We start from the raw sequence: 26,039 nt of genomic DNA on the forward strand, positions 1-26,039 counted from the left end.
CAAAGGCAGCTAAGGTACAGATGGTGTTTGGGAGAAGCCCAGAGTGTGTACCGTTCTCTGGGTTCCACCAGCAACTGCCACAATGCCGATACCCACTTTAGCAGTGGTTGCTTCTACACCTACTAAATTCAGGTCCAAATTATCACCTGCCATGCTACTATAATTCCAATAGAGACCAAATCACCAGAGCAGCATCCTCAAGAGGATGTGGTCTGCATGGCACACCTGAACACTTTACCTTCACTTCTTGTGCCTGATTATCCGGACTAAATGTGGCCAGTAGTCTGACTTTCAGATTCCTGTCCCCTATGCTCCCCATACCCAAGTGTCCTGGATTATTTTTAAGTGGCAGAGATTATACAAAAACAAATTTTAAAAGATAGCTAAGGAATACTTAAAACTATAGTTAGAGTCATGGAGCATCATCTATAATAATATCCAAATATCTCTAAAATGAAGCAGACTACATGAACCATAAAATAAATTACAGCATTCCACCTTAAATAAACCAGGTTGCCCAGAACTGTCAGAAATGTTGGTGCCCCAAAGTGAGACTCAGGATTAGCCTTTCTATTGCCTGGTAAGTCATTCATATCCCTCAAGAACTAAATCTGCAATCTAATGTTACTACAACACTGATCAGCATCTCCACGAACCTTCAAAGGCAGACTGACATTCCATGCAGGGGATAAAAATGATATTGCCTGATTGGTTATTTGGTCAAGAAGACAAATATTCGGGGTGGGGGGGGGCGTGGATGGTATGAGGCCTTTCCAAAAATGTTCAACTGACAGATAACTGCTTTTGAGGCCAATATATTTATTGAACTCTTAGGAAAAAGACACCAGAATTGAGAAGCAGAACAGATATGGGCCCAATAGAAATAGTCCTATGCATACACAGAGTAGGTGTGCATACTGAAATAGTACAAGAAAGAGTCCTAAACAATCAGCCAGGGTGCAAAATGAAGACAAATTCTAGCACCAAACTGACCAAGGGTCCTCTGGAGTGGTGGAACCCATAACATGACTACACAAAGCTCAAACAGCACTCCCATCCTCCTCTGCTCTCTTTCAGGACACTGTTAATGAAGCAGGAATGCACGAAAAGGCAGCCTCACCAGCTGATGCAAAGTACTCCAAAGCCTTGTGAGCAGGCCCATGGAACATTAATCTTCCTGAGGCCAACAACGTGAGACTATCAAACAACTTGAAGATGGAAAAACGAGGCTGATGAATGGAGAAGATGATGGTTCGTCCACCTTTAGACATCCTAAGGTAAAGGTGAGAAAGTAACAAGTAGTTAAACATCTGATACTTGCACTTCTTAGTAAAAAAAAACATATTCCTGCCTTTACCTCATTTTGTTCATGGTTCAATTTTATTTTCTCTTACTAATATCGTATCTCATATCACTCTGATAGTTAAGCATTGTCTTTCCATGTTGTTATGAAAAACAAAAGTTGTTTTTTTTTCAGGTTAAGCCACCATGTATTTGTTACTTTTAAAATCTGTGTTTTGTTAGTGCATTTTGGCCATTTACTTTTTTTTAAGTATATTTTACCGATTATGCTATTACAGTTGTCCCCTTTTTTCCTCCCCTTTCTCCCCCTTCACCCCCCTCCTTCCAGCATTACCTGCCCCCCTTAGTTCATGTCCGTGGGTCATACATATAAGTTCTTTGGCTTCTCCATTTCCTATACTATTCTTAACCTCCCTCTGTCTATTTTGTGCCTGCCAATTTTGCTTCTTATTCCCAGTACCTTTCCTCCTATTCTCCCCCTTTCCCCTTCCCACTGATATTGCTCCATGTGATCTCCACTTCTGTGATTCTGCTCCTGTTCTAAGTGTTTGCTTAGTTTGTTTTTGTTTTTGTTCCTTCTAGGTTCCGGTGTTGATAGTTCTGAGTTTATTGTCATTTTACTGCTCATAGTTTTGATCTTCTTTTTCTTAGATAAGTCCCTTTGACATTTAGTATAATAAGGGCTTGGTGATGATGAACTCCTTTAACTTGATCTTGTCTGGGAAGCACTTTAGCTGCCCTTCCATTCTAAATGATAGCTTTGCTTGGTAGAAAAATCCAGGTTGTAGGTCCTTGCTTTTCATGACTTCGAATATTTCTTTCCAGCCCTTTCTTGCCTACAAGATTTCTTTTGAGAAATCAGCTGATAGCTGTATGGGAACTCCTTCATAGGTAACTGTCTCCTTTTCTCTTGCTGCTTTTAAGATTCTCTCCTTATCGTTAATCTTGGCTAATGTAACTATGATGTGCCTTGATGTGTTCCTCCTTGGGTCCAACTGCTTGGGGACTCTCTGAGCTTCCTGGACTTCCTGGAAGTCTATTTCCTTTGCCAGATTAGGGAAGTTCTCCTTCATTATGTTTTCAAATAAGTTTTCAATTTCTTGCTCTTCCTCTTCTCCTTCTGGCACCCCTATAATTCGGATGTTGGAATGTTTAAAGATGTCCTGGAGGTTCCTAAGCCTCTCCTCATTTTTCTGAATTCTTGTTTCTTCATTCTGTTCCTATTGAATGTTTATCTCTTCCTTCTGTTCCAAGTTGATTGATTGAGTCTACTTTCCTTCCCTTCACTCTTGGTGCCCTGTATATTTTTCTTTATTTCACTTTTCATAGCCTTCACTTCTTCCTTTATTTTGTATCTCTACTCAGTCATTTCTGTGAGCATCCTGATTATCAGTGTTTTGAACTCTGCATCTGATAGGTTGGCTATCTGCTTGTTGCTTAATTTTTTTTGCAGTTTTGATCTGTTCTTTCATTTGGGCCATATTTCATTGTCTCAGTGCACCTGTTATTTTGTAAAGGGCAGAGCCTTAGGTATTCGAGAGGGCTGGGCACAGCTCAACTTTGCTGAGTTGTGGCACTGTATGTCGGGGAGGGGTCAGAGAGGGAGCAATGCCCCTTGCTCAGCTCTAGCCCCACTTTCAGTAACTTCCCTCGCTTCCCACAAGCAGATTATGCCCTTTCAGGTGCTGATTCCCGAGTGAGTGGGCTTGTGTACATTCTAGGATCCTGTGGGCCCGTTCAGTGAACTCTCCTGCGAGACTGGGAGTTTCTCTTGCCACTACAACCCCCACAGGTTTTTACAGCCAGAAGATTTGAGGCTTTAGTGTCCCGTGCTGGAACCCTGGGTTGTGGTCTGTGTCACTCCCAGTTGTTCCTCTTGCTTATCCACATGCAAACTTGGGAAGTCGTGGTCCACCAGCTGCCTCCTCACCCACCCTAGTCCACCAGCCACCACCTTGTCACACATCCTTGCCAACCCCGCTTCCTATCTCCACCCCTCCTACCAGTCTGGATGAATGTTTCTTTAACTCCTTGTTTGTAAGACCTCCACACAGTTCAATTTTCTGGCAGTTCTGGTTGTTTCTTGTTTTTAAATTGGTTGTTATCCTTCTTTTGGTTGTGTGAGGAAGGAAAGCGTATCTACCTACACCTCCATCTTGCCCAGAAACAGACAAAAGCTTCTTAAATGTGTCCCATGAATGGTCCTGAACCCACTAGAACATTAATTAAAAACTGCAGATCCTTGGACAGTCTTTTCACACCTGATGGGTTTATGGAATCCATGTGTTTCCTATCTTATTTTGTAGTGCCCACCTGAGTATATGTTTATTGTTTTTAGAGAGAGAGGAAGTGAGAGACAGGGAAAGACAGAGAGGGAGAGAGAAAGAGAGAGAAACATCAATGTGAGAATCATCAATTGGTTGCCTCTCATACCTGCCCTGACCAGGAATCGAACCCGCAACGTACATAGGTGCCCTGACCTGGCATCAAACCCTCAACCTTTTGGAGTATGGGACGATACTCCAACTACACCACCCAATCAGAGCTAGGGAATCCATATTTTTAACAGGCACTCAGGTAACTTGAAAGTACACTCAAGAACTTATTATGGACTAAATATTAAAACAACGGTTGTATGTCCCACTCTCATTGATCACTGAAGTCTCCTGGTTCTATAGACATTGGTGTTCATTCTTCTGTCCTTATGGTAAAATTAACATTACTAAATACTTACCACGACTTTGTTAAATACTTTATAGACTGCATCTGAGTTTTCACAATTGTTATGGGACCACAGGGCAATACTGACAGTAACGACAGTACTACACTTTCATTTTGAAGAAAAGGCTTAGAAGGGTAAGCAGCTGGGCAAAGATGTCACAGAAGGGGCAGGGCTGGGACAGCAGGGCCCATGGCCAAAACATTTCTAAACTGCATTTACACAGGATTTGTTACTTATTGGTCAAAGAAACAAAGTCCAAAGGCACTATTCAAAAACTGTTTAATTTAAACTACTTTATTTATATAATCACTTCAATTAAAGCATTTTTTAAAGCACTTAATATTTGCTAGAAGTGTGTATAAGTTTGTTCTGCCTCAAAGAGGATCAAGCCAGGCCAGTAAATCAATCATTTCAACACAACATGGAATAGAAGTAGCTGAGGATCCTTTGTAAGCAAAAATGGGAGACTATACTCCCAGTCTGAAGATGACATGAGAAGAGTGTGGCAAGGGGGCTAACAGGAATAAGCCATGAAGAAAGAGAAAGAGTAGGCAGGGTGAGGGAACATGGAGAACCAAGTGTGCAATGACCAGATGTGTTCGGGAAACTGAAGTAGCTCCGTGTCATTGCAGAGTTGGGTTTGGGGGTGAAAAGAAGTTAACAAAAGAGACTGCCTCAAAAAATCAGACTGTGGGAGTGCCTGTCTTGGAGTGCACCTGTTCCTTTTCTCCATCAGGTATTAATTTTTTTTTAACTCTGAGGGCCCCCATGGGACATGCAACCAGGGGAATAGAGGGTAGCCAAACCCCTGAACCTGTCTCCAAGGCCCTTTTTCTCTGACTTTTCAGTGAGCCAATAGCAGCCTCACCTTGGCTCATTTCTTTCCTATAACATTTCTAGAGAGCCAAGGGGGCCCTGCCTAGGCCTCTTGCTTCATTTATCTTAAGCCCTTGCTTTTTTGCTGTGTCCAGCTTTTATAAATGTACTCTCAGAAAAAAACTTTGAAGAAGCCCATGATAAATCCCTTTATTGAGAAGCTGGAACTTCAGTCAGTGGGCAATAGGAGCCAGTGAAGGGCTGGGAGCAGGGAAGGGGACTGTTGTGAGTCGTGCTGCTCTAAGCCTGGCCTGGGCACCAATGGCATCAGCATCAGTATCTCCCACAGAAATGGAGAATCTTGGCCTCCACCGCAGAGCTGCAGAAGAAGAATCTGCATTTCAACAAGACCTTGGGTGATTAGTGTGCACGGTGGAGCATGAAAAAGATTGGGTTAGAGCTTTCCAGCATGAAGAATGCTGCTTGTGTGCTATAAAATGTACTCTCGATGACAGGTGAGGACATGAGACACAAGGAAGGATGAGAAACCAATTAAGCTTTGAAAAGATGATTTCTGCAGAGGAATCGAAGACAGAAAGGAAAATGAGACACTTCTCAGGCAGATGCTGAAGTCTGGTTGTAGTCTACGGATTGAGTGGCAGCAATGGTACCAATGACTTCCTGGCTGAGAAGGGTACAAGGTGGTCACAGAGGACTGTCCCTGTTTTTTGGAGTATACTCCAGAGTATTTAAGGGTGACAGGAAAGATGTAAAACAAAAAGATGTAGGTGTGGAGGAGGACAAGTACAGAGGGAGAGCAAAAGCAGTTGAATGCTAAGAGTTGGGGAATCTATGCAAGAACACATAAGATTTCTTTGTACAATTTTGGTACCTTTTTTCTAAGATGGAAATGTAAAAAAAAAATTAATGTAAAAAATGTTAACAGCTTAAATATGGAAATTTCTCCTATTAACATGATCCAGAGTCTTCTTTCTTCATAAAAGGAAATGCCGTTCCTTTTACTCCATTCTTCCATTGTTGGGGTCCTAAATCTTTGAAGCCATTCTCAATAATCACACCCTATGTCCACTTCATAAGCTCATCCTGTTGGTCCTCTGTTCAAAAAAAATCGAGAATACACCCACTTCTTACCACTAACCCCTACCATCCCAGTCAAAGCCATAATAATATCTCAACTGAGCTAGTACAGCCTCCTGACTGGTTTCTCTACACTCACCCTTGCCCAATGTACAGTCTTTTCTCCACACAGCTGCCACAGCTCCCTTCTAAAACTCTCTAAAAGCTTCCAATGTCACCTAAGGACAGTAAAAGCCAGAGTTCTTACAGGGGCCTACAAAAGCCCATATAATCTGCTGCCCACTCAATCCCACTGCATGTCCTATTCTTTATTCTTAAAGATTTTATTTATTTATTATAGAGAAAGGGGAAGAGAGGGAGGAAGAAAGGGAGAGAAACATTGATGTGTGAGAGAAACATTGATTGGCTGCCTCTCAAAAGCCCCAAAGGGAGACCTGGCTGGCAACCCAGGCATGTACCCTGACCAGAAATTGAACCTGTGACCTTTCAATTTCAAAGGTCACAGGTTCAATGAAAGCTGTGCTTTCAGTTTGTGGGACAACACCTAACCCATGAGCCACTCCAGTCAGGGCTCACGTCCTATTCCAACCGTTAAGACCTGAATTGTGCCAACCCCCACCAAAAAATTCATATGTTGACTTCCCAAGCCTCATTATCTCAGAATGTGAATGAATTTGTAGATAGAATTTTTAAAGAAGTAATTAAGGCTATATGAGGTCATATGGGTAAGCCTTAGTCCAATAATAACTAGTGTTTTTACAAGAAGAGGTAAATAAGACACATATACCAAGGGAATATGAAGTGAAGACACAGGGAGATGACAACTACAAGCCTAGGAGAAAGGCCTAGAAGAAACAATCCTTGATCTTGGACTTTCTGGTTTCCAAATGGTGAAAAACCTAATTTCTATTGTTTAAGTCACCCACTTTCTGGGACTCTGTTATGGCAGCGAGAGCAAACTAATTCCCTCGCCAACTCGCCACTCACCTTAGGTCACTGGGTTGTAGCCCCCCTGGCCTCCTGAGTTCCAAACACATTACTCACAGTCAGCTTCAGGGCCACTGGCTGTTCCCTCCAACAGTAACTCTCTTCCCCCAGGAACCCAGGTCCCACTCAAAGCTCAAATGGCACATCACTGAGGTCTTCCCTCACCGTCCTACCATGCAATATGGTACTCCCCCACCCCACCATATCAGTCTTCCCTATACTCTTATCCTGTTGCGTTCTTCTTCAAACACTTATACTTGTCGATTGTTCCCCTCCGAAATGAAAACGAAGAAATGTGTGTGTGTACTGCTCATTGCTGAATGCGCTGAGCCAAGGTTAATTCCTGGCACACAGCAGGCCACCAGATATTGCATGAATGCAAGGAAAATGTTCCCATAGCATTTACCTCTTCAGGAGCGAAAGGACAGCATTTGCCGTGCTTGAGTCTAAGCCAGTTGTGGGCTCATCCAGGAACAAGATGGAAGGATCGGTAATAAGCTCCATTCCAATACTCGTCCTTTTTCTTTCTCCTCCAGACACACCACGGGTAAACTGAGTCCCAACCTAACACACAAGTGGTCTCGTTATTAACAATAACAAACATAGCACTATTGTTTGTTGAGCTCCTGGCATGTGCTAACCCTGTAAGAGGCACTTCATCTCATGTCCTATTTTTTTCTGAACAACAAAGAAGTGAGTATCTGGGAGAAGAGGTGGGTCTCTCTTAAATTAAACTGAGGCTCAGTTTAGAGCTGGTACGTGGACAAGCCTGATATGATACCCATGCTTTAAACAGTTCTATATGTTCCTTGTCAGGTCAAATACTTAAGTTTTAAGTCAAAAGTTACAAGTTAAAGACATGGCTCTGAAATCACAGTCCAAAAAGGGAGATAAAGACAGGAGAGGAATAGGTGAAAGCATCTAGAATGTGTTCACCTTCAACACCCTCGTCTTCCTCTCCCACCAAGAAAAGCCCTGAAGTAAACTCAAGAACTGGGCCCTGGCAACTAAGAAAGCCCACGTTCTCCCATCCAAAAATAAGTGGTAAACGATAGCAGCTCAGACTTCTTCTTCCAAATAAAATACAGCAAAATACACTTTACATAAGAGACTATCAGAAAGCATCACACGAAGCGGCAGCCCGCAGAACCCCCCACCGTCATTACCACTAAGTCAGGGACATTGCAGGCGGTTAAACTAGAGCCGCAACAATCTGGAAAGCTCATCTTCACCCAAAGCTTCCAATGTCTTCCCAGCAAATCTTTCAGGTCTGTTCATCAACTCCAAACCCTTCACTCACTCATCTCACTCCTTCTTCCTAATCCTGCACCACCCACTTGGTGCGTTACTTTGCCTCTCTTGCCCACAGCTGTTATCTATACAAACTAAGGGAGCCTGGCAGAAGCCAGTCTGGAAGCAGCACTGGCAGAAGGAAGGGAGGAAACAGAAGAGGGAGGGAGGGATGGGAGACAAAGTGCCATAAGGAAGGCTACAGGAAAGCAACGGGGAGGCTACACAAATTTAAACAATAAACACTGATTTCACTGAGGACAATTTTGGAAGCCGAAGTACAGCAAAATGAACAACCAGAGCAAAAGCCCTGGGATTTTCATTGTTTATGAATTCCAGAAATATACCTCCAAAGCAACAGAATGAAGTCTCCTGGAAAGACAGGAAGAAAAGCTAAAAGGGAAAGAAGAAAAACAGAAAGCAAGAAAGTTAGTGAACAGATTTGAATGAGACACTTAGTGTGGGGGAGGAGCAGGAGCTGCAGTCACACGGAAGGGACACCTGGCCTTTGCAGAGAACACATGTACAAGGGACCCACACCGTCATTCTTCATTTCCAGGATGCAATTGTTTTTTGATTTTCTTTTCCTGGTTAACATTCACCTTCCTATTATGTAACTAGTCACTGTTTTTATCATTACACAAAGCAGCCACTTTGGACCACCCACATTATGGAAAACTTCTGAATAAGAGTAACACTGGCCTCACAGGGGAGGTCCTATTGGCTGGCGAGGGTACCACCAGTTCTTTCCACATTACCTTGGAATCCGCCACTTTAGCCAGACCTAACTCTTGAAGGACCACATTTATCCGTTCATTTTTTTCATGATTCGTCATAGTTGATGGAAGGCGAAGAGCTGCTGAGAACTGTAAATTTTCTCTCACTGTCAGAGTTCCCATCACAACATCATCCTTAAGGCAAATGGATTTTAACAAGACATATGAGGTCTTTTCTAGTAACATCACTCTTCAGAATATATAACTTAATCCACAGAAATAACACAGCCAAGGGAACATTCTGGCTAATGATGTATAATTATACAAATTATACAAAAAAACCCCAATTTGGATAGCTACAAAGCCTGTTAAAAGAATTCTCATTCCGTATTTATATACCTGATGAAACACTGATAATTATACTTGCTATTAGCAGACATTGCCAAACTCACCTACACAAAGATTTGCCCCATGCTTTGTTAAGCTGAGTGAAGGAAAGAGTTAAGGTACAAAACAAAGTATCTTTCAGAAATATGATAAGTAGATTTGATATTACTGTCCTTACAAGGGTAATATTCTAGTATCTTCCTTCCTTTTCATGTAACACTATTCTATATCTTATGGGAGATTAGAAAAAGCTAGGGTAAATAAAGTTGGTTCAAAGCTCATACTGTGTAATCAGTGGAGAGCACACTAACAGGAGGGTTTGAGACCTGGCCAAGGCACTTTCCCAGACAGAAAGAGGAAAGATCTAAAAGGGAAATCAGGAACACTTACCTGTACCACATAACCTGAGATACACTTGAAGTTGGCAGGTTGAGGCGCTCCATTTATCAAAACATCTCCAGATAATCCCTGTGGATCTTTCCTTGCAGCTAAGATATCTAACAACCTATATAAAAAAAAAAAAATATGTTGAGTTGTTTTCTCCAACTGAGACTATATTTTTAAGCTACTCTGAATCCAAATTCTTCTCAAGTAAAAACTTAACTGATCAAGAATTCCATGCTTCAACTATGATGACATATTTTAATACTCAACTTCCTTTTGTTAACTTTACACTATAACAAAGCCCCCAAACCAAGCACTGTCGGCAGAGCCAGCACTGGCCTCCCAACCAGCCCCCCAAGCTGTCTGGACTTTGGACTCCCAACAGGTAATGTGCTGCTTTAGCTGACACTCAAGCCTTCCCTTAATCCTTTGGCTCCTTCTCCCCATGTACAACGTCATCCCCTTCCTTTTCCACCATTAGCAAAAATCAATGCTGACAGGCGTATGCCAATCACCCATCACGTCCCATTAGTAAAGCTGACCTAATAAGACTTCCTGCTCCTCAGGGCAGAACCACAGCTGGCCTAACTGCATGTGACCATGACACCTAGAACGAGACTAGACGTGCAGCGAACATTCAACTAACTCCTGCCCTCATAAAAGCGATCTTTGAAAGCACATTAAAACTGCAAGGGAAAGCTTCCTGATGGTCCCTGTTATACTCACGAAGATTTGCCTCCACCTGTGGGTCCCAGGATGGCGTTCAGGCCGGGTCTCATGATCCCACTGTCAATACAGAAACAGCCAATTTACTGGTTCAGCTGAAAACTGGTTCTAAAAATGTAGGGTCTGCATTCAGGACACTCAGTGACAGTTGATGAAATGAGACAGACAACCAGCACAAACCAACTTCTAAAGGAAAGAGAAAGCAACTTGACAATCAATGAATGTCAAGTGTGCCAATGACATCATCACCCTTCAGCCCTATATGAAAACGGCTCAGGTCCCTCTACATTCTTTCAGCTATTCTCTAAACCACCTACACTTTTTGCAAAAGGACACACAAATTTTCAAGGTTCTGGGAAGTAAAAGATTCCGGTAAAACATCTGTCACACTTATTTCTTCTTCCACAATGTCAAGGGCACCACAGGTCTTGAGTAGTGCTTGTTGGTAACTATTTCAAGTCAGCTCCTTTGCTGCCTCCTCAGGTTCTACATAATTAAGGAGTCAAAGGAGTTCTCGAATCGTCAGCATTAATGCTCTCACTGCTCAAATCTAGTCAGACCAAGAAACAATGTATCTGAAGTGAAATTTAGTGGCTGGAAAAAAGCACCTCAGATACTAAAAAAAAAAAAAAACAAACCTCACGAATTCTTAAACCCTGACAAAATTCTTAATCCAACTGTAAAAGTAAAACACATGCCCTAAAATACATCACTTTCTTGTACAGGTTCAAATAGACTGGAAAATTGTTGGTTTAGACGTGGAGACACCACGTTCCACTGGGGAAGACATTTAAGGACATACAGATGTGATGAAGACACTGCATGAGCCAAAGAAATTGCGTGGATGTTTGAGGGCAGAGAGTATTCAGACACAGAGCAAGAGGGTATTAAAAAAAATAAATCAGAGCTGACTGTGCTGAGACTGAAGATGAACACAAAAAACACAGTTCAAGTTTTACCGTGAAGGCAACCAGTAGAACAGTAAGGAGAACACGCTGGAGTACGCAGAACGAGTGTCAGGTCCACCGCAGTTACATAGGCTCGGTGATGGAATGGAGGGCTCACAAAGCCCTTTCGAGACCCTGGTGTCTAAGCCACTCACTGTGGAATTGGTAGGTAAATCCAATTTATTCCCCAGAGAACAGTGTCTATTCCGGTGGAAGGAGCAAAGCAGAAGGCTATTTCATTCCCAGATAATGACTTTCTCAGAGACAAATACTATGATACACAACAGTTGTGAGTGATAAACCTCACAGTGCAGCTGTGCACAGCGCTTCCATCCCGGAGGACTCAGCATTTACTGCCTATCCTGCTGGAGCTGGCACAGGGTAAAATGCCGAGTAGTGGCCATGGGGAAAGGCAACTTCTACTTTGCTCACTAACTGAGGCGCCTCTCGCTGAAACACTGGACAAATACAATGAGTTATGTGAACCGGGCACAAACTATAAGAGAGAAAAATATTCTTTCAGTGGCCTTTTCCCATGATGCAATAAGACATGCTAATGGTTGGGTGAACTTTCAAGGTGCATTTATCTGTAGTTCTTAATGTACCTTCTGCAGTAATAGCTACCTAGTCACTGTGTTTCTAAAATAACCAGAGATAAGCTTGTGCTTCTCTGAGACTTCATTGCCAGAAAACCTTCCCAGGTTTTTAAAATACCTACTCAGAAAAAGGCTCACCATCCCTAAATGATTAACCCAAAAGTGAATGGGAAAAGCCGGTGTAAGGAAAAGAATTCTAAGACAAAGAACTTCACAGGTCACCGAGCCGGGCTTCCTTTGGCGCTGCACTCTAGCATCACAGAAAACAGTAATGGACAATCCTAACCGCAAGAGTTCCAGCGTGGAGCCGCGGCTAATTACCCCTCCATTCACTCAACACAATTATTCGGTGTCTACTACGTGTGCACATGGCTCAGAGCTGAGAATTAAAGTGTAGCCTTCATGGATTTTCCATTCAAGTTTCAAGTTCAGGGATAAGCAATCTACAGGTGGTCAAGTTTTCTGTTTTCAAAAACAAAGTGCTTCCACGCTACAATGAGAGAGATGAATAGTTACTGCACAGATGAAAATATTTACTATCAGGGCCTTTGCTGACCTCTGTCACAACCCAAAGTCGACAATTCCCTTGTTGCCCCACCCCACCCTCCCTCAAAACACATTCCCCACCCCTATTTATTGCTTTACAGCATTTACATGCATGAAAGTCTCCCTCACTCTATCGCCAAACCTTGCCAACAAGAACAATGTCATGTTCTTTATCCCCCAGGCCCGGACACACAGCACATGCTCTATAAGGAACACTAAACACATGAAATGAAAACTAGCCACAGGATTCTCCTCTCATCTATTACATTTTCGTCAATAATGATAAATCTCATTTAATAGTGAGAAGGCAATGTTGTCCCCACAGCCTGGAGAGCTGTCTTTCCCCACCCTGTCTGAGCACACACACCGGCTCTACTTTACCCCTCCCTGCCCCTGGCCTTCCAGGTTAGGGGTAGGGTCGTCCATGTCTTCCAGCCCCTCCGTCACAGTAGAACAACACAGTGAAGTCTCGAGTTGTCTGAATCCTCCATTGGACTAGGAGATTGCTGAGAACAGAGGGCATACTTCTGTCACTAGAACTGGGCACAAAGTCAGGCTCCTAGTAGACATTCAAATTTGGTGAATACATGAGTCTCTGTACTTTAATAAATGACAACTACTTATAGGAAAATCCAATGTTTTCAATAAAAACAAGTATCAAGAAGCACAAAAAAATTTATGGAAAATAGGCATAGCCTGACCGGAAAGAACATTTAGTTACACTCCTACATAAATCATGTTCAGATAATACATCGGTCATTTCTGTTAGACTTTCCTTTCTTTCCTTTGTGTGTGAAGGTGGTGGACGTGCTGGGTGGAGGAGCAGCGATGGCCAGACGCAAGGTCACAGGTTGCCAAGGGAAGTGGGGGAAGAGAGGACACAGCTGGAGGGTGGGGAGGTTGCTTATATTAAACAATAAGAAAATTGATTGGGCAAATCAGTAATAATGTTAGAAGAATGAGAGCCAGGTTTTTCATTTTTTGAGATGTTTTACACACATGGAAATGTAGAAATAATCCTGGAGTATTAGGTCAAAATTGGAGCTCATGGGTTTTAATCTATGTACCCAGACAGAAAAAGGTTTAGATGTGTGCACGTGTACACGGACATATGTTCCCTGCGTCTGTCTGCTGAGAAGGCCTAGCAGCTGGGACGTCCCAACAGCCACGAACATTCCAAACACCCAGATCTTGCTTTGTAAATACAACACCCCACAAAAAGGAACATCAGCTCATTCCTGGTCTGAGGCGGGGTGAGCGCACAGTGAGTCAGTGAGTCTGGAACCTCTGCTGCGCCAACAAAATACTCAAGAAACGAAAGAATGAGTTTTTGAAAAGTAACAAACCTCCCTTGAAAGGTCTCCCAGTGACCAAATCAGGAACAACAGGAGTATCAAAATAAATAACAGTAATAATGCATTAGTATTGAATGCTACTGGATAAAATGTGAATTATGAGTCTATGCTGATATAAAGAAATGAATGACAGTGACAAATGAAGCTTCTTCCTCTTAGTAGAATGCAAACCAGTCCATTTGAAAAAGAAATGAAAACAGAAATCACACTTTGGTAACAATCACAGTGATATTTATCCCTGATTCAGGCAGGACACCTCAATGGGGGCTGAAGTAGGTGGGTTCGGGTCTTATAAAGACTAAGCTTTGGAATGATGTCAGGGTAACTCCCCTAATAATACTTATTAGTTACAAAGGGGGAAATGGCGACATTGTGGTGAGGGCTGGCAGACACCAGCATGACCGGGCAGCGAGGATGAACATCACCTAGGGCTAGACAGGGAAGTACCTGGTTGGACGAGACTACGGAGACACGATGTGATGGTCAGTCTACTGCGTGAAGCGCATGGTGGCCAACGGCCCCTTACGACCCACCCTCACCTGTTATGAGGCTTTGCATCCCCTGGGCTGCTCCCAGACAAGGACCGAGTGGTTACGTGGGAGAGGGTCCTTGTTTCTGAAAAATACACGCTGGAAAAGTTAGGAATGTTCGAGGACCATGTGGATAGCTGACTCCCAAATGGTGCAGAAAAATACCGGTGATAATGGGTTCTCTAAAGAGATAAATGACTAGCAGACACCGTGAAATGTAAACAGGTGGGGAATCTGGGTAAAAGGGCTACGTTCCCACAAGGGGTAAACCTGAAATTATTTCAAATAAATTATTAATTTAAAAAATCTCCGAATAATACAGTGAATTTCCCTGAGGCCTATATGATATACACACCTACTGGAATGGACCATTTTGTCCATAAATCTGTAGCGTTAATGAGGAAACACTGATATGCTAGGTGTGGGCACACACTAAGCACAACAGAATAATTTTTCATAAGACAGTATAATCTCACCTTTTTCCACTCGCATTGTCAAATTTTATCTTCTTCCCCCACAGAGCACATCAGGTCCTAGCTCCTTAGTTACAAAAGTGAAATTACAAAATGCCGAAAGGAAAAACAAAACCGAGCTGCTCATCTGCCTCCTTAGAATACAGTGCCTGTTGTGAACGGGAGCAGTACTACCACAAGCCAGTCAGAACAAAGACAAATGAGAACAACCCTCTCTCATCTCAGCAGCTCTGTTTACTTGAAGCCAGCAAATAGGAGAAACATTAGAAATGCTACATTGAATAAAATGGGCGACCTTTGTCACAGATGCCTAAACCAGGAATGGGAGTAAATAAGACAGCACCGGTGATCTCCGAACCTTACCAGGGCGATCCCTTCTAAAGGTATATAAACATCTAATTACTATGTTGTAAACCTGGACCTAACAGAATATTGTATGGCAACAGTAATTAAAGAATAACGAGATTATATAAATACAGTGACTGAGTTTTTATGGATGCAGGAATGCACATAAAGATAACTCATGTACTCCTACAGTGGATTCCACTGAACCCTAAAAACATTATGAAGCCTTGAGCACATGACGATTTTAGTGTACTGAGTTACTAATCCACTAGCTTTAAAATGCAGGCAAAATACATGTACACTCGCCCACTATGCATTTTAAATCTATTCACCTGCCCACATTCAAATCATTTATTCCTTCCACTTAGCACAAGATCTGATGTAAACAACAGTTTCCTGACTATTACTTGCCACAAAAAACCTTGTCAGCTTCCAAAACATCAATAAATTCTATCTAGGCTTTTAGCAAGACGTAACAGCTTTGTGTCTACCATGTCTCCTCATGTTTTCCCTGTCGGGGTATCTTAACCAGTACAAGAGAGCAAGAATTCGGAAGTAGGTATGATAAGAGCTGTTGCTACAGAAAGCAAATTCTACCTAACTCTACACAGCCTCTGACCTCACCACCACTCAAACAATCTCACAGCCTCGTTTTTTCTTCCCCACCCACATGCAAAAATTTTCTCCACTATTTGTCATTTCCTAGCCTTCTGGGAGCAGTTGGCTGCTACTAACATAACAAAAAGACCACAGTCCCACAGAACGTACCAAGAAAACATGAGAAATATCTGATTGTATATAAGTTAGAGGCAATACCTGGTGAAAGCTTTTAAAACCATCCCTTCATGCTCAGAGAGTTAGAAAAAGTGCTTGTTTTATCTAGAACAATTATTCCTCCTATCAGATAAACAAATTAACTGAATGAAATACATAGGCCATGGTGTCTGAGCAAACCTAGATGCACTCCCTCCTCCACAGTGAGGGAGAGTCAGGTTCAATTTTCTAGATATCAGGAAAACACAAACAACCCTAATGGCCAGCATCTGTGAAAGAATAGAGAGCTCTGGTTCCCAAGTAGGTTCTGTTCTCATTTCCCTCCTCACTCTATGGCCCACTCCACCACCACATGATGAATTTGTTGCTCGAGGAAGAAAATGATAATCATAGTTTTGCATTGATTTGGGCCCTAAATTCTATCACGTTGGATTTTCAGTGCATAAACTTAAGCTTACGCTAAAGTTTTCTTTATTAGTTTCTATCTGCCTGTATGTGGGGGAAAAGCATTAGATAGCATTAGATGAATTGTTCTAGATGGTAAACAACTATATAAACTGGCCATTCATTTGAAACAAGTCTATTTGAAAACCAAAGTACTCTCACAGTATATTGTCATTTCAACCTCCTGACTCCTGCTTCTAGAACATAAAGTGCAGAAGTACCTAAAGTGTCTGGCTCATAACGCATAGGACAGATCTTTTATTTCACAGAACTGAAGCTCAGAGGTTACAATTGTATCCCCACAATCAGGAAGCTGTAAGTCACACATTCAGGCCTCTTTCCACTAAACCACAGGGCTCACCCAGCAAAGGCTGAATGATGCATCAGTTATTCGGATTCTCAAACAAAAGGTGATGCAAATGGTACAGCCACTTTAAAAACAGTCTGGCCATTCTTTTACAAATTAAGCTTATACCTAACATGTGATCCATCATTTCACTCCCAGCTGAGACGAAAGAAATGCAAGTATGTGTCTGTGTATCTGTACAGACATGTACACAAATGTTCTCAGCACCTTCACTTGTAAAATAGGCAAACCTGTTAAGTTCACGGTATATCATTAAAGCTATTCAAACAAAATTCATGCACATACTTGACATTCGTCAGTATTTCTTTCTCAATTGTTTTCCTTCGAAGTAGAAAGCCACTCTTCACTTTTACTCGATAGCAGATGTTATGGAAACTTAACACAGCCCCTTCAGGGAACGTCTTCAGGTCATTGGGGGTCGTCCCGGGGAGGCCACTGGTGTTTGTTTGTGACATCGGGATAAAAACTTGGTCATTCCCGGAAGACATCTGGAGAGCTCCTGCCCTTCTGCAGAGGGAAAAGCAACAGTAAGTTGATCATCCAGAAAATGAGACTGTACCCACGAGCTAGAGGAACACTTAAAACAAGAGTGTTTTGTTACAGACCTCCAGTCATAAAATAAGCAAGTGCTGGGAATGTAATGTACGGCATGGTAACTGTAGTTATCAATACTGTATCATATATTTTAAAGTCCCTAAGAGTAGATGTTTTAAAGTTCTTGGCATGAGAAAAGAAAAACCTGTAGCTGTGTGGTGGTGGATATTAACTAGGCTTATTGTGGTGATCATTTCACAATATATACAATTATTGATTCATTACATTGCACACCTGAAACTGCTGTTATATGACAATCATGCCCCAATTTAAAAATAACACAAAAAATAGAGATCCAAATTTTTAATGCAGAATACAAAATACCTCATTACTCATTTTTATAGTGATAACAAGTAAGTAAAATTTAAGTAAAATTATTTTGAATGCATTGAGTTCAATAAGATATATTATTAGCATAAAAATTCCCATTTTAAACGGCACTGCAATAAATAGATCAATTTCCAATGAACAGCCTATATCATTGTGATAAGAACAATCTTAAAACCCATTTAGGAAGGCAGACAACTACGAATGCATAAGCTGCAGTTAGATTCAATTAAATATCTAATAAGTAAATAGGAGGAGTGTGAAAATTACTCAAAACTCTTGTAGCAGGAGTTAAACTTGTCTATTTGAAAAGCATGACATGATGACTCAAAATCAGGGTCATACTTGTGATCACCTTCACCCCGTTTTCTTGTTTTTTTTTTTTTTAATTTTGGAGTTCATAACATAGTTATTGCAGGCAGACAAGGACAAGAGAAATGTCCCAAATTTACAGCTCTAGGCTTTATGTCGCTGGTTCTTATGCTCCTTCAATCCGCTAAGACGATAAACTCCAAACTGTTTGGGATGACAAAGTAATTTCCTTAATAGGTGAAAATATTTAAATTCCAGGAAGATGCAGAATTAGTTGTAAAAATAACTAATTGAGCAAATGAAACAAATAGTAAACAGTTAAAGTGTTTAAAACAAAAACTGAGTAAATTTTAAAATGTTTCATTAAAGGGGTTACAAAAAGGCCTTCTTTTATTTATTTGTTTGTTTGTTTGTTTGTTAGAGAGAAGGGAAGGGAGATAGAAAGAGAAACATCAATATGTGGTTGCCTCTCTTGTGTCCCCTTCTGGGGACATAGCCCACACCCAGGCATGTGCCCCAACTGGGAATCGAACCAGCTACCCTTTGATTCGCAGACCAGCATTCAATCCACTGAGACATACCAGCTGGGGCAAAAAAAGCCCCTTTAAAAGATTAATTAGGGTAAAAAATTAAGGTGAGCTTAAGAGCTTTTGAATAGGTTTGAAATATAAAACTTCAATAAACATAGTTTTATTTTTAAGTATATTTTATTGGTTATGCTATCATAGTTGTCCCATATCTTTTCTCCCCTTTATTGTCCTTCACCCTCCCCCTCCCACCAGCATCCCCCCTCCTTAATTCATGTCCATGGGTCATACATGTAAGTTCTTTAGCTTCTCCATTGTCTATACTATTCTTAATCTCCCCGTCTATATTGTACCTACCAATTATGCTTATTCCCTGTACCTTTTCCCCCATTCTTCTCCCACCCCCTCCCCACTAATAACCCTCATGTTAACTCCATCTCTGTGATTCTGTTCCTCTTCTAGTTATTTGCTTTGTTTGTTTTTGGTTTTGTTTTAGGATCATTTACTGATAGATGTGAGTTTGTTATCATTTTACTGTTCATAGTTTTGATCATCTTCTTTTTCTTAGTTAAGTCCCTTTAACATTTCATATGATAAGGGCTTGGTGATGATGAACTCCTTTAACTTGACTTTGTCTGGGAAGCACTTTATCTGCCATCCATTCTAAATGAGTAATCTTGGGGCTTCCGGCCAAGATGGAGGTGTAGGTAGACACACTGCGCCTCCTCCCACAACCAAAAGAAGGAGAACAACAATTTAAAAACAAAAAACAACCAGAACTGACAGAAAATTGAACCGCAGAGAAGTCTGACAACCAAGGAGATAAAGCAGAAACATTCGTCCAGACCAGTAGGAGGGGCGGAGACGGGCAGTCGGGGCAAAGACGACTTGTGGCAACTCGGCCAGACCCAGAGAGGTGGCGGACTGTGGGACAAATGGGGCAGGCAGTGCTACCGCTAGCAAACCCTAAGGCTCCATATTCGTGCACAGATAAACAGGGAGGAACAGCGGGGGGGACCAAAACAGACTGTATAACCCAGGGTTCCAGCGAGGGGAAATAAAGCCTCAAACCTCTGATTGAAAATACCTGTGGGGGTTGAGGTGGCAGTAGGAGAAACTCACAGCCTCACAGGAGAGTTCGTTGAAGAGACCCACAGGGGCCTAGAGCGAGCACAAGCCCACCCGCCTACTCGGGAATCAGCACTAGAGGGGCCCAGTTTGATTGTGGGTGGCAGAGGGAGTGATGAAATCTGGCAGAGAGTGGAGCAAGCGCCATTGCTTCCACTCGGCCCCTCCCCCACATACAGTGTCACAGTGCAGCATCACAGTGCAGCAACCAGTGTTACCCCACCCCCACCCATGAAGACCTAAGGCTCCACCCATTTATGTAACAGGTGTGCCAAGATTAAAAAAAAAAATGGCCTACGTGAAAGAACAGATCAAAGCTCCAGAAATAATACAACTAAGCAACGAAGAGATAGTCAACCTATCAGATCCACAGTTCAAAACACTGGTAATCAGGAAGCTCACAGAATTGGTTGAATTTGGTTGCAAATTAGATGAAAAAATGAAGCCTATGTTAAGAGAAACAAAGGAAAATGGACAGGGAACCAATAGTGATAGGAAGAAAACTGGGACTCAAATCAACAGTGTGGACCAGAAGGAAGAAAGAAACATCCAACCAGAAAAGAATGAAGCAACAAGAATTCAGAAAAATGAGGAGAGGCTTAGGAACCTTCAGGACATCTTGAAACGTTCCAACATCTGAATTATAAGGGTACCACAGAAGGAGAAGAGGAAGAACAAAAAATTGAAAACTTCTTTGAACAAATAATGAAGGAGAACTTCCCTAATATGGCAAAGGAAATATACTTCCAGGAAGTCCAGGAAGCTCAGAGAGTCCCAAAGAAGTTGGACCCAAGGAGGAACACATCAAGGCACATCATAATTACATTACCCAAGATGAAACAGAAGGGGAGAATCTTAGAAGCAGCAGAGAAAAGGACACAGTTACCTACAAAGGAATTCCCATAAGACTGTCACCTGATTTCTCAAAAGAGACCTTACAGGCAAGAAGGGGCTGGCAAGAGGTATGCAAAGTCATAAAAGGCAAGGACCTACATCCAAGATTACTGTATCCAGCGAAGCTATCATTTAGAATGGAAGGGAAGATAAAGTGCTTCTCAGATAAGGTCAAGTTAAAGGAGTTCATTATCACCAAGCCCTTATTATATGACATGTTAAAGGGAGTTACCTAAGAAAAAGAAGATCAAAAATAGGAACAGTAAAAATGACAGCAAACTCACAGTTATTAACAACCACATCTAAAACAAAAACAAAAGCAAACTAAGCAAGCAACTAGAACAGAAACAGAACCACAGAAATGGAGATCACATGGAGGGTTATCAACAGGGGAGTGGAAGGGGGAGAGAGGGGGGAAAGGTACAGAGAATAAGTAGCATAAATGGTAGATAGAAAATAGACAGGGGGAGGTTAGGAATAATATAGGAAATGTAGAGGCCAAAGAACTTATAAGTATGAACCATGGACATGAACTATAGGCGGGGAATGTGGGAGGGAGAGGGTGGCAGGATGGAGTGGAGTGAAGGGGGGGAAATGGGACAACTGTAATAGCATAATCAATAAATATATCAAAAAGAAAAAGAAAACATTTATTCGCAAAGATATATACACCCCTGTGTAGACTGCAGCATTATTACAGTGGCCAAGACACGGAAACAACTGAAGTGTCCTTCAGTAGATTGGATAAAGAATGTGCGGTACAATGGAGTACTGCTCCACCGTAACAAAAGATGAAATACTGCCACTTGTGACAACGTGGATGGACCTTGAGGATATCATCCTAAGCAAAGTCAGATAAAAAAAGTTAAAAACCATATGATTTCACTCATATGTGGAATATAAAACAAACTCAACACAGACAATAGTATGTTGGTGGTCCAGAGAGAAGGGGAAGTGTGGGGCAGTAAAAGGTAAAGGGGGACAAATATACAGTGATAGAAGATGACTTGACATTGGGGGGTGGGCACAGAATGCAACACACAGATCATGAATCATAGAAATGTACACTCGATACCTATATAATCTTGTTACCTAACATCACCCCAATAAATTCAATTTTAAAAATGTAAATAATAATGATTATAGAAATCAAAGTAATCTGTGAAATCTTTTTCTCGGGCTATAATAGAGTTGCTGTTCAAAAACAATCATCCTGCCCTGGCTGAGTTCCTCAGTTAGAGTGTCATCCTAAGCACCATGAGGCTGCAGGTTTGATTCCTGGTCAGGGCATATATCAAGGTTTTGGGTTCAATTCCCCATCGGACCAAGTACAGGAAGTAACCAATTGATGTTTCTCTCTCATACTGATGTTCTTTTCTCTCTCTTTCTCTCATCCCCTGCCTTCCTTTCCCTCTAAAATCAATAAACATAGACTTAGGTGAGGATTTTTAAAAAGTCACCCTTGTAAGGACAACTATAAAAGTAGATAAAATGTAAAAAGCAACTGAAGAGTTCTCTCTGATGAGAGCAACCAAAGCATCCAGGACTTGAGGAGCCAAAATCCTAGAGACAGCTAACTACACAAAGGGAATCCCAGCATTCTGTGCCCTTTCCTCTCAAGGTAAATTGCACACACAGCAAAATTCTGAAAAAGTAGGTAGAAAGAAGCTGGTAGAGGCTACAAATCTAAGTGAATATTTCAACTGTCTCTCAGTACTAGGCAAACAAAAATTGGAGTTGCAAGCCTACCAGAGAGGAGGGGCCCTAGAAACCCAGCTTTTGAGATCCCAGAAGGGCTATGTCCCAGTAATATGGGCAACTGAGAAAAAGAACAGCTCCTCCTCAATCAAAGTGATCTGCTCATACTTTGTCTACTAGAAGAAAGTTAAAGCCTCACTCAAAGAAAATACAATCATCCAAATTTTCCATCTAAATTATGAGTCATTCCAGAAAACAGGATCTAATATTCCAAGAAGAAAAAATAATAGACTCACGGGTAATAATGATTGAACTCTTCAGGCATTGACATTTTTAAAATGTAATGAATATGTTTAAGTAAATAAATAAAAAGACAGACTATTACCAAAGAACAAGAACTATTTTTTTTAAATCAAAAATGACTTCAACAGCAGGTTAGATTAAGATGAGCAAAGAAAATCAGTGGTAGGTAAACTAGTACGTAAAAAAAACCAGGTTGAAGCATAAATGAAAATTATTACTATGAAAAAGAAAACATTTCAGACTGAAAAGGATGAAAACTATATTTAGAAAGCCTAAGAAACATATGGGACATGATAGAAAAGGTCTGGCATAGATGTAATGGAAGACCTAAAAGAGGGGGGGAAATAGAGCAGAATCAATATTTGAAGAAACTCACCAACCATTTTTCAAAACTGATAATGGTATCAAGCCAAAGACTGAAGAAGTTCTAGGACCACCGAAGCAGGATAAACACACAAAACCAGACCTGGTTCCAGGGCTCAGCTCCAACATGGTAAGATTTAGACATCTGAGACATCCTAAGGAAGGATATCTCGTTAAAAACTGAGAACCATAAACAAGACTCTCATGAATGACAAACCACCCCACCCTCTTGGGGTCTTCATTATGCAAAGGTCTGTTGCTCTTCAGTTTTTAAAAAAATGCTACAGACCCACATTCAGTGGACCCTTCTGAGGCACAGCCCCTGTCTTCCAGCTCTCAGCCCCTGTACCACACTGTTGTCACCTGGGTAGGCAAGGGGGTTGGAGAGGAACAGGGAGACCCTGAGTCCTGTGCCTCCACAGTTTTTCCTCAGTCACATCCTGTGGAAGCTATGGCTGCAACCCTGCTGTGGAAATTGCCCTTTCTACTCCTACAACTGGGACAGAGAACACAGTGGGACATGACATCATGTGGTCAGGATGGCTACCTTCTGAAACATAGCACATAACGTGGGTTGGCAAGGATGTGAGGAAAAGGGAACCCTCAGGCACTGATGGTAGGAATGAAGATTGCTACAGCCACTTTGGAAAAAAGTATGGGTTGTCCTCAAAAAATTAAAAATGGAACTGCCTTATGACCCAGTGATTCCACCTCTGGGAATTTATTCCATATGCGAAGGAAGAAAACAGTATCTCAAAAAGATGTCTGCACCCCATGTTCATTGCAGGATCATTTACAACGGCCAAGACACGGAAACAACCTAAGGGTCCATCAATGGATGAATGAATAAAGAAGATGTTATTTATATACATTGTATTTATGTATGCAATGGAATATGATTCATCCACGAGAAAGAAGGAATCTAAAAAGCAAAATAAATGAACATGAAGGAAGTATAAACAATAAAATAAATGAAGCATTTCAAAATGGAGCAGGAGCTCTCCTCCCTGAGGAACTGCCTGGAACGTCTTGCACCTCAAACCTTTGGATGGTAAAACAGGACAAAATAACCTTTGCACTGGGCCTGCAGCAACCTTGAGTCACAAAGAGCTGTTTGCAAAAATGGAAAGAAAGCAGATACAATGACTAATGGATAGACGACTACAGGACTGAATATTAAAAACATTGGTTACAATCAGTGTCACTATCTCATATTAATGCTTCCTGCTATGTCATATTAATGCCTTCCCATGAGGCTGTGGATGTCATTGCCCCCTTCCCTTTTTCATAAATACCCATCCCTTTATCTCCTCACCAGGACACTATGTGGGCTTCAGCCCTTCACTGCTTCCCAAACAGCTGTTCTTATTGATCTCAATAAAGGCTGTTGCCTCTCAAAAAAAAAAAAAAAAAAAAAAGTTTCCTAAAATCTTTTGGTAAATAGAAACTTAAAGTTTTGCTAACTAAGTTAAATTATGGAAATTTACTGAATACTTAGATCATTTCCAAATAAGATAAAATACAGGAACATTAAAAGTCTATGTTTATATAATTTTGGCTTCTTACTGCAGAAAAACTACAACATAAACTTGAATTTGTTGGTAATCATTGCTTGTGTCATGTTTAAAAACTCTACTATTAAAACTAGCATGTTTCTATCAAAATTACTAAAATATAGAACAACCATCATTCAGAACTGTGAGAAATCAAGTTGAATGGAAGTCTGACAACTATGGATTTAAGGAAACCACATCCATCCCGACTGGTAGAAGGAAGGGGTGAAGATGCAGAACAGGTTGGTCTCACATCCACATGCAGTAGATAAAAATTCAGGAGGGATATCTTGTAAGCAAAGAGTCCCAGCCCCAGGGTTCCACTGCCAGGAAAATAAGTCCCCATTACTTCTGGTTGCAAAAACCAGCAGGGATTGAGTTGATGGAAGAAACTTCTGCAATCCCAAGCAGTTCCCCTTGAAGAACCCGCACACAGGCTGACTCAGACTCACTTCCTCCGTCCTCCAGCACCGGGGTAGCAGCTTGAAAGGCACCAGTGATATATACAGAGGAGGAGAAATATCTGGCGTCAAGATGAGAGCTTGGGGGGACAGTTTTCTCTTAGACAGAAAGGCAGACAGAGGTCATTGTCCCTTTCTGAGCTCTCCTCCCACAGAACCACAGAGCTGGCAAGTGGGTACCATATCTGAGACTCCATCAACCTGGCTAACACTGTTTGCCCCACCTGAAGATCCCCTGAGACTCTGTCCCACCCAACTTATGGGCCCATCCAAACTCTTAACCATGACGTTTCTATATGCATGGCTGATCTTGGCTCATGCTTCATAACTTCCTAAATCCTATTAAACAAGCAACAGCCAGCCTTAGCAAGCCCTCAGTCCCGTTACACTCGCTAAGTGGCCCCAGGCACAGCACTAGCAGCAACCAGCCTAGATTCACAGTTTGGCTCTGCCCGGGAATCTCCAAGCCCAGCACAAGTAGCAGACATCTCAGACAGCTTTACAGCTCAGACAGGGTGGCCCCAGGCAGAACACAGGCTGAGGCTGACCTTAGCCTGCACCACCTGGGAAACTCCAGAGCTTGCACACCCAGTGGACAGCTATAGACTATGTCAGAGCACCAGCACCCTGTCCCTGCACAGCTGATACTCCCTGGAGGACAGAAGTTCATGGTCAGTGGTCACAACCAGTCCTTGCAGCTGACTGGCCTGGGTAAATCCCTCCCATTGACCTTCCAACAGCAGTCAAGGCTCAACTGATACAGAGAAATCTGATCAGATCACTGCAAGAAATAGGGAGGAGCCATAGGAGGAGTTTGCCAAGGCAATGGTAAGCAGTCTAGAACAGGACTAGCAAAGAGCTGAATGCCTCCTGAGCACATGGAAATAAAAAGAGAGCTGTCTCTCTAGCTCAAGGACTCTCTGGCTTTGGGGCTCTTCTTCCTCCTTGAGGATACCTGGATGACTGTGTTGCAGCTGCCTGCATTTCCCAATAGACAGTATTTGGATGGGAAGGAACTCCAGGCACAGCCTAGGATCTGGCTGGCCTGGCAGAGGATGGCAGGGTTATTCTTGG

The 26,039-nt window shown here is 41.9% G+C and overlaps 1 protein-coding gene across 5 annotated transcripts in view; it reads right to left on the minus strand.

Annotated features, from left to right (window-relative positions):
- LOC112317713 (broad substrate specificity ATP-binding cassette transporter ABCG2) overlaps window positions 1–26,039 on the minus strand; it is a 109,452-nt gene that overhangs the window by 36,938 nt on the left and 46,475 nt on the right. For all 5 annotated transcript variants that reach the window (XM_071221255.1, XM_053922329.2, XM_053922326.1 and 2 more), the window contains 6 exons: window positions 17,091–17,312; window positions 10,429–10,488; window positions 9,709–9,823; window positions 8,974–9,126; window positions 7,332–7,489; window positions 1,121–1,272 (listed from right to left, as the gene is read on the minus strand). In XM_071221255.1, the coding sequence (XP_071077356.1) occupies window positions 1,121–1,272; window positions 7,332–7,489; window positions 8,974–9,126; window positions 9,709–9,823; window positions 10,429–10,488; window positions 17,091–17,293 (841 nt within the window). In that variant the 5' untranslated portion in view covers window positions 17,294–17,312. The remainder of the gene's footprint in view (window positions 1–1,120; window positions 1,273–7,331; window positions 7,490–8,973; window positions 9,127–9,708; window positions 9,824–10,428; window positions 10,489–17,090; window positions 17,313–26,039) is intronic.

Source organism: Desmodus rotundus, chromosome 4, assembly GCF_022682495.2.
Source record: "Desmodus rotundus isolate HL8 chromosome 4, HLdesRot8A.1, whole genome shotgun sequence".
Lineage (NCBI taxonomy): Eukaryota > Metazoa > Chordata > Mammalia > Chiroptera > Phyllostomidae > Desmodus > Desmodus rotundus.